Source organism: Grus americana, chromosome 8 (assembly GCF_028858705.1).
Source record: "Grus americana isolate bGruAme1 chromosome 8, bGruAme1.mat, whole genome shotgun sequence".
NCBI classification, from domain to species: domain Eukaryota; kingdom Metazoa; phylum Chordata; class Aves; order Gruiformes; family Gruidae; genus Grus; species Grus americana.
In genome coordinates, this window is record NC_072859.1 from 6686732 (window position 1) to 6695800 (window position 9069).

Consider the following 9069-nt stretch of genomic DNA (forward strand, 5'->3'; position numbering starts at 1 on the left):
GGCTCTGCTGCCAGTCGGAAGGCTGTTGGAGAAAACACCCCCGCCCCGGCGGGACCACCCTCTCCAGCCTTTTTGGGCCTTCTGAAGCCCCAGCCACTGGTGCGGGGTGACCCCCTCCGGCACCCCGGGGTGGGGTGCTCCCCCCGGCAGGCTGGGGCGGTGGGCTGGCTTCGCTCCCCGCTCGCCTCCCGAACCCGCAGCCCAGACAAAGGACATTCCTGAGAGCCGGCCAAGGCAGCCGGGCGTCCCTCCGTCCCGGCACGGGGTGTTGGGTTCCCCCCTCCCACGGGGTCCCCACCGTCCCCCCACGCCATGCGTGGCCGCGGTGGTGTCGCCCTTCGGGGCCAGGCGGCTTCGGGGCTGGGGCAGGGTTTGGCTGGGTGCCCCGGCGTGGGGTGCGCGCTTCGGGGGCGCGCGGAGGAGGAGGAGGAGGCCCAGGCGGGAGGCAGGGCTGGCCACGGCCCCACAGCCCAGCCAAGTGGCTGAGCTCGGGCTCGGCTGAAGGGGCTGGGATTTGCTGGTTTGTCCTTTTTTTTTTTTTTTTTTAATTTTTTTTTTTCCCTCCCCTGCTTCCTTCCCTTCTTCCGCCTTCTTCTCCTTCTCCCCAGCCCTCTCCCGATGCTGCTCCGGGGGTAAGGACAGCCCTCACCTCCCGCCCACGGCCCGGTCCTGCCACCCCGGGGTAGCGAGGGGCTGCGGTGAGCCGGGGGGGCGATGGGGTCCGGGTGGGTGTCCCAGGGATGCTCCTGCAGCCCCGGCCACGGGGGAGGCTCCTCCAGGGGTACCAGCGGGGACGGGATGCTCCCGGCGGGGTGCAGAGGTGCAGCGGTACCCGGGTGCCACCAGGGCCACGAGGCTGGTGCAGGACGGGTGACACGTGTGACCGTGGGGGCCGGGGTGGAGCAGGGGGCCGGTGTCTGTCTGGTGGCACCTTCTGTGAGAGATTTCTGTTCTGGGGAGTTTTGGGGCACTGATTTGGCTCAGAAAGTGCTGATTTCCTCCGGGGCATCTTGCTGGGTGCCCCGGGGCACCCAAACCAGCACGGGCAGACACCCACGCTCCTGCTCAGCCCCTGGCCGCCCGTTTCGGGGAACTACGGCTCCCCATTCCCCCCGCTCCAGAGCGGTGCCGGTACAGTGTCAGTGCTCCGGGTGGGTGGGTGGCCTCATGCCACGCCATGCCACGTCCCTGGCACCGCGGTGGCATCGCCTGCATTTATTTGTCCCCCAGGCACGGTATGTCTGCTGCCTGCAGAGCCTCGGGCAGGCAGGGGCCATGCCGTTTGCAGGAGGCACCGAGGTGGGTGCCGAGGAGGAGGAGGGCGATGGCAGCGCCTGGGGCTCACCCACCCTCTCCTGGGTTTTCTCCCCGCAGGGCGCATGGAGGGGGGCTCTCCTGCTGAGACCTGGCGGGTGCCACGGCCCCCCAAACAGCACAGCCCGAGCAGAAGCCAAACCCCTGCCCCGCTGGAGCGCCCCGAGGCCGCCCGCGGCCCCCACGCCATCCTGGAGAGCAAGGTGAAGGCGCTGAAGGAGAAGCGGGGGGGTGGCCGGCCGGGGACCCCCGCGGCCACCCCCGAGCGCCTCTCGTCCAAGAAGCCCCGTTCCCGTCGGGGGAAGCCGGGGCCGGACGTGGTGGCGGTGGAGCCGCGGGCTCAGCTCCGCACCTACCTGACGGACGGGCTGCTGGACGGCGGGGAGCCTGTGGCCGGTGGCCCCCCAGCTCCGGCCCCCCATGCTGGCACCCCGGGGCTCTGGCGGGTGCCGGCACCCAAGGAAGGTGTGCCGGGAGGCACCGAGCTCCCCCGGGACGAGGGCAGCGGGTCCCAGGGCCCTGCCTCCCCCCACGAGACACCTCCCCTGGAAGAAGAGGCACGAACCCCGCTGCAGGACCGGGGGGGTCCCTCTGTGTCCCCCACCGCGGCAGAGGGCTGGGAGAGGCTCTCACTGGCCGAGCGGGTGGAGAGGAACCGGCGGCTGCTGCAGGAGGTGCTGGGCCTCGCCGCACCCGGTGCGTATTTCGGGCAGTTTCGGTAGAGCCGGGGGGAGCGGGAAGGAAAAGCTTTGGGGCGAAGCGGGGGGGGTCCTCCGTGCAGCGGGCGCAGCTCTGTGCTGGTTCACACCCCGGGGCTGTGCCCGGTCCCCCGCGGGTGCTGCACCCCCTTCCCCGGCAGCTGTATGGATGCCCGCAAACAAAACGGGGTGCTGCTTCACCGGGATGCTCCGGGTGCTGCCGGTCCCCGCCGGCATCCTGGTGAGGAATTTCTCCGCTAAAAGCGAGAGCAAGAAACTCGCTGTCGAGGTCTGCAGGCATCGTCTTCCCTTTGCAAGCTGCCACCAGAAAAGGGAATTAATTTCTCCTTCGAAAGCATCTGCCCTGACGACCCCGTGGTCCCCGTCCCCGCGGGTGCGCCCCATGCCAGGGGTGTTGTCCCCATGTCCCGCTCCTCTGGGGTCTCTCGGAGCCGAGCAGCTGGGATGCCCTGTAGGGGATCAGCCCCAAAAAGGGTGTTTGTTAGGATGGGCTGAGCTGTGGGGCCGGGGGATACTGAGGGGGGCCCGTCGTGCTGACGCCTCTCCCCTCCCGCATTTCAGAGGTGCCAGCGAGCGACGGGGACTGGGACTCGGGGGTCTCGCTGCAGGACGCCGAGGGCTGCAGGTAGGTGGGTGCCAGCGTGGTCATGGGGGGGGAACATTTTCCTCCTCCCTCCTCCTGGGTCTTGTATTTTCAATGCACCCCACAAATTAGTGCTGGGGCTCGGCAGGCTCCAGGGAAGGGCTGTGGGGCAGCCCCCCATCTGGCGATGCTTCGGGGCGATGTCGGGCAGGAGGGTCGGGCTGAGCTGGGTGTCCATGGGGTGTTTGGGCACGGGGTGGGGGGGTGTGTGTGTCCTCACTGGGAGCCCGGGTGGGAAAGGAGCTGGGGAAGAAGGCGGGACAGAAATTTACTCCAGGTGCTTAAGAGGATCGAGGCGGCAGGCGTGTGTAATCTCGTTGGCCTAATGCTAAACCTCAGAGGTACAGACTAAAAATACGGAGGCGGGGTGGGCAGGCGAGCTGGGCGGCCGCGCACGGGCTGTGGAGCAGGGCTGGGGGCTGCGCGGGGGAGGCAAGCGAGTGGGGAAGACCCCCCCCATATTGCGGTTACTGGTTCTGCTCCGCTCCGGCAGCTGGGGTTGGTCGGTGTCGGCCGGATGCAAGGCTGAGCGCCCGGCGTGCCGCGGTCCCTGCGAGCGAGGGCAGCCGAAACCTGGGGGGGCCTGGACCCCCCCCCCCGTGGTGCTGCACGGGGTCCCTTCCCGGGGGCCGGCGTGCGCCCACCCTCCTGCCGCGAAGAGGTTAAGGCCAGGCTCCCCGAAGTGGCTGCCCGAGCTGATTATTTTAATCAGGGGGATTAGGGCCATGGCCAACGGGGAAGGCAGCGCTGGAGCGGGGCTGTGCCCTCCTGCAGCCCGTGGGTCGTCCCCCCCACGGCCGGGGGGTGCAGGGGAAGACCCCCTGCAAGGAAGGGAAAGCAGCTGGGCTTGAGGGGTCGTCCCAAACCTACCTGTGTTTACATCGCTGTAGGATTTACACCGGCGGAGATCGCAGGCAGCGCCTGCCTCAGTTTCCCCATCCAGCTCCGGGTACCCGTGGCGCAAAGCGCCGCCTCGGCTGAGCGGGTCCCTGAGCTGCGCGGGTGCTGAACCTCCCCGCAAAGCATCAACGGTGCGGGGTGCGACCCCCCCCCTCCTTCTCCCACCTGGCGCGGGGGGCTCCGGGGGCTCCCGCGCGGCCGTCCCCCGGCACAGCAGCCCAGCCCCCCCATGAACGGAGGCCGGGCCCCGCTTTCTCTGGGCAGAGCAGCCTCGTCGTCACTGTTAAACCGCGTCTAATCCCCGTTATTTTTTCCTAATCCCCCTCCCCGCTGCGGGGCCGCAGGGCCTTTGTCCCCGGGCAGGAGCTTGAGCTGAGCCCGCGGCACGAGCAGGCCAAGCAGCTGCTGCAGCGCGCCCGCATGAAGGCTCGGACGAACCCGCTGCGCGCCAGCCACGACATCCTCCTCCTCCCCGCCGCTGCCCCGCGCCCCAGGTCAGTGCCAGCCCCGCGGGCCCCGTCCTGCCCCCCCCCACCCCGTTCCCCACTGCTACAGTGATCTCGGGTGCGTCTGGATTTGGGGTGCATGCGAAGCAGGCGAGTGCGCGTGCGGAGCGTGCGTGCGTGTGCAAAGCACGCAAGTGAGCGTGCGTGTGCGTGCAGAGTGTGCACATGTGTGCAGGCACGTGTACAGTGCGTGCACCCATGTGTGCAGAGCCAGGGTCTGACCTGCAGCCCGCGCGCAGCCTCATACCCTTGCGTGAGCAACCCTCTGCTCGCAGGAGCATCCCCCCTGCCCGGGCACGCGTGAAGTCCTTGCAGCGTAATATTTGGGGGGGGCTTAATTGTGTTTTATGGCAATGTGGAGGCATTAATGGGGTGCTCCTGGCTGGCTGGGAGGATTGTGTTTCCCAGCTGATGGGGAACGCTTCCCCGGGGGGAGGCTCGGTGCTGGAAGGTGCTGTACCAAAGCTGCGGCTCGCCGTGCGTGCCGGGTCACGTGCGATTCGGTGTTCCCGGACTGATTAACCAGGTGCTGCGGTGCAGGGGAAAGGTGATGGAGGTTGGGCTGTGGCAGCGGGGCATCGCCACAGCCTCTCGCAACCCGGGCGGAGGGCTGGAGGGGAGCGGGGCCGTGCGCTGCGGTGGAGCGTCGGGTGGGCTTTCCTTCTGCCCCATCTCCTGCGCTGGGTTTTCCCGGAGGGAGCCGGGCAGCCCTTGCAGCTCGTCCGTGTCTGTCTGTCCGTCTGTCCCCACGTCAGGGAGCCCAGCGGGAGGCCAAGCGTCACCCCGCGGGACGGCGGGAGCCTGAGCGACTCGTCGAGCGGGGAGTCGAGCTGCGGGCGGCCGCGGCGGCCACGGGGACCCTCCCCATCCCGCGTCCGCTTCGAGGACGAGTCGGCCCGTGACGCCGAGGTGCGGTACCTGGAGCGGCTGCAGCTGCGGCACCGACGGGCGCTGGGCTCGGCGCTCTCCTCGCCGGAGCCGGCTGGTGGCGGGCAGCCGTGGGACGGGTCCGGCCGGCCCAAAGCCCGGAGCGGTGACCTCGTGGCCGGGGGCAAGTGCAGCGCCTGCGGCTCCTTCCTCAGTGCTGCCGCCAGCCGAGGCACAGACACGCCAGCAGGCACCAACGTGGCCGAAAGCAGCCCTGCGGCACAAGGAAGCATCCCAGGGGATAGCGGGGGGCCAAGCGCTGCCCGACCGGAGCCCAAAACCAGGCCTCTGGGCCCCCGGGGGTCCCCGCTGTGGATCCTCCCCTCCCGGCAGCGCATCCACACTGAGAAGATCAAGGAGACGTACATCGGGGACGTCACCTACGTCGATGAGGTGGACTCAGCCCTGGAGAGCACCGACACCTCTGACGGCTGCCGGACAGACAGCGAGGAGGCAGGACCCCGCAGCCCTCACCCGCGGGGGCACCGGGACCCCCGGGCTCGCGGGCACAAGCCCTTCTGTGTCCCCACGCAGCCGGAGGCGAGGGCTGGGAAGGGGACGTGTGTGGCCGGCGGTGGCCCCCGCACCGGGGACGGGGGCTCGGTAGGCACCGCAAGCCAGCCGGGGGCCGTTTGCCCCCTGCCACCGGTGAGAGCCAGCAGCCAGGAGGAGGGGGACCCCCTCCAGCATCCAGGAGGGAGCGAAGGGGTGGGAAGCACCGCTCGCCCCCCGCAGCAGCCTGGAGAGCCCCCGGACCCCTCCTCGCAGCGGGGGGCTGGCACCCCAGTGCCGGGCACCCACGTCCCCGCTCCCCCCCCCACCAAGAAGGCCTGCTCCCAGGTGCCTTGCAGGAAAGCCCTCTTCTCTGGCGGCAGCCGCCGGGTGTCCGGCCAAGGAGCGCGGGGCCCAGAGCCCGATGGTGGGAGCTCTGCGCCCCCCCAGCCCGGGGGCACGGCAGGGCCGGGGGAGCAGCGGGGTCCCTGCAGCCCCAGGTGGCTCCCGGGGAGCCCCCTCCGTGCCTTGTCCACCAACAACTGCAACAACACCCACGGGCAGGACACCCCGGGGACGGGCAGAGGTAAGAGACCGGTGTCCAGGGGTGCCAGGGGTGGGGGGGGCCCAACGAGGCGGGGACGTGACTGTCTCACTGCGGTTACAGGGGCACCATGCCAGCCCGCTGCCGGCACCGTCGTCCCCACGTCCCAGGAGGCCGCTCGTCCCCCCGAGGAGGCAGCCGGGATGCCCGGAGCACAGCAGCAGCGGCGGCACCCGGCTGGGAGCGCGGCACACGGGTGAGCGAGAGCGAGGGGCCGCCGGCACCCTGCGCTGCGTGGCGGGTGCTGCGTCCCTGAGCATCCCTTCTCGGAGCAGCAGGATGCTGCTGGGCTGAGCCCCCTGAGGATTCCCAGTGGGATTCTCTTTTTCGGCACCAAAAACCTCCCAGAAACCACAATATGGGCACAATAATTTTGCATGTGTGTTCAAGCGGGTTTCGGGGAGCCGTGTTTCACCCCGCATCTGGTTCCGCAGGGGGTGTTGCAGCAAACGTGACACTGGGTGACCTTGGAGGTGTTTAGCTCAGTGTTGGGTTCTTCCCTTTTGGGGAAAAATCAGCTGCTAAATGGTGCCCTGGCAGCCCTGGGGCTCACCAAACGCCATCCTCCCGGACCTGTGCCCGGGCACAGCGTGTCTCAGCCCGGCAGGAGGGTTTGGAGGCGGCGCTGGCTCTTTGGAGCCCCTGGGTAGGGTGCAATCCCTTCGGGCAGAGAGCAGGGGAGGTCCAAAAGGTCTCGAACCCCTGAAATGATGGGGAAAATGGGTAGGAAGCCCTTCAGGTCTTTGGCTCATCAAGCCACCCCTTGTGCGTACGCTGGGTTACTGCTGCGGGGAGATGGCTGCACCCTGATTTCACTGTGCTGCAGCGCTCAAAGCTGCGAAGGCGGGTGCAGGATGTGCCCCCAGGCAGCCGCTGGTCCTGCTCCCCCCCCTCGCCAGGCGCATGGTGGATGACCCTCGTCCCTCTCTCCATCCAGGGAGCCGGGGCGGCCGGCGAGCCGCAAGGGCAGCAGCGCTTCGGCGTTGGGGCTGAAGAAGCTCCTGTGCAGCCTGAGCCAGAGCACCAAGCAGCGCCTGGGCCGCTTCCGCTGCTACAGCATGGAGCAGCTCCCGGCCCCCGGTGACACCCCCCGGGACGGCCCCGGCATGAAGAAGTCACCTTCCCTGCAGTCCCTGCGGCTGGTGAGCTGAAATGTACCCCCGGGGGTTGGGGGTGTCCGGGGCAGGGGGGGTCCTGCAGGAGGAGGGGTGCTGGGCCGGGGTGAAGCATTCCTGAGCATCGTTTTATAGCCCCGGAGGTCCCGGGGTGGGGGGGGTGGGGGGGCATGTGCCATCCCAAACCTGCTGGGTTTGAAAAGCCCGGAGCCAAATGGGGGTGGGAAGGGGAAGGAGGGAGTGAGGAAGGGGGTGGCAGAGCAGATTTGGGGAGGGGAGATGGGGGCTCTGGGGCCACGGCTTGTGTGTCGCAGGCAGCTGAGCAGCGAGATGCCTCCCCAAGAAACCTGGCTCCTGGGGGGAGGTGTCCTGGCCCGGAGGGGGGGGGACACATGATGACACCAGCTTATCCCTCTTCAGCGGTGGTTTGGGGAGGGCTCTGGTGGGGGGACGGGGGTGTGGGATGCTCCCCACTCCTGTCAGTGGGTGAAGGGCTGCGGTGCTGCAGTGTTCCTGGTTGTCCCTATCTCGAGTGGGTGCTTTTCCCCAGGTGTCACCCTTCTGCCAGCCCCAAAAAGCCACCTCTGTCCAGAGCCTGCACCCCCTCCTGGGCAAGGCACCCCGTGCCAGCGCCTACCTCCTGCCCCAGGCCACGACCGACAGGTAGGACAGAGCCTGGCACGTCCCCACCGCACCTGGGAAAGCTGTTTTGGGGAGTTCAGCCACGTGCGGTGGCTCGGTGCAACTGGGGACCCCCATCACCTGCTCCCCAGCAGCTTCTGGGGTCCCCACTCACCCCATCTCCCCTCTCCCCACAGGAAGGGGGGCTCGGGGCCGCGGCGCTCGCTGAGCGTGGAGGACATCGGGGCGCCCGGGCGGCTGCGTGCGGTGGGACGCGTGGTGGAGGTCTTCCCCGACGGCACCAGCCAGCTGGAGCTGCAGCGGCCCCCCCATGGCGCCTTCGGGTTTTGTGTCACCTCCGGGCACGGCCGGCCTGACACAGGTACAGCGGAGTCGTCCCAAAGCGTCACACGAACCTCAGGGGAGGCACAGCACAGCCCCTCCCCAGCACGGAGCTTGGGGACGGGTGGAGGGCGCCGCTCCATCCCCACTGAGCCCCAAAGGGGTGCCCGTGGATGGGGGATGCTGCCGGGTGGCTTTGGCCACGCACGGTCCCACGTGTCCATCAGCGCTTGGCTTGGGACGCGCAGCCCGTCCCAAAGGCCGCTTACAGTGAATTTGTTAGTGCGCGCTGGCCCAGTGTGCAGCCCCAGGCACCCCGGGGTGCAGGACTGAGGGGAAACCCGCCCCTCTCCCTCTCCACAGGTGTCTACGTGCAGGAGATGGCGGACGCGGGCACGGCCAAGCTGTACGCGGGGCTCCTGGGCGTGGGGGACGAGATCCTGCAGGTCAATGGGGCGGCCGTCTCAGGGCTGGGGCTGGCCCGCATCCGCGAGCTGCTGCTCCAGTCGGACACCCTGTCCCTCCGCGTGCTCAGGCACCGCCCGGCACCCCGGTAGCCCTGGCACGGCTCCCGGGAAGTCTGGCGCAAGGAGGAGGACATCCAGCCGACATCCTGGGATGCTGCGTGACGGCACGGCATGGACCAAGCTGCCCCGCAGCGACCTGCCCTGCTTGGGTGCGATACTTGGCTCCTTGCTGCGGCGGAGGCAGGCGCGTTTCCTGGCGCCCCCCCGCCGCGAGGCAGAGCGGGACCAAGGACACCCCCCAAACAGTGTCCAGCACCTCCAGGAGCTGCCCCAGGTGTGGGGACAGGGGACAGCCCAGCCCTGCCATTGAGCCTGGGGTCTGTCCTGCTGGGCGCTGGGGTGGCCAGTGTGGGGGACAC

The 9069-nt window shown here is 69.0% G+C and overlaps 1 protein-coding gene across 1 annotated transcript; it reads left to right on the forward strand.

Annotated features, from left to right (window-relative positions):
* The first annotated feature begins 381 nt into the window (after positions 1–381).
* KIAA1614 (KIAA1614 ortholog) lies at positions 382–8858 on the forward strand. The gene is made up of 9 exons (XM_054833660.1): positions 382–632; positions 1375–2010; positions 2595–2658; positions 3921–4070; positions 4838–6301; positions 7043–7247; positions 7771–7883; positions 8039–8223; positions 8547–8858. The coding sequence occupies exons 2-9, from the start codon at positions 1380–1382 to the stop codon at positions 8738–8740; spliced, it is 3006 nt and encodes a 1001-aa protein (XP_054689635.1). The 5' UTR covers positions 382–632; positions 1375–1379; the 3' UTR covers positions 8741–8858.
* Positions 8859–9069: the final 211 nt, after the last annotated feature.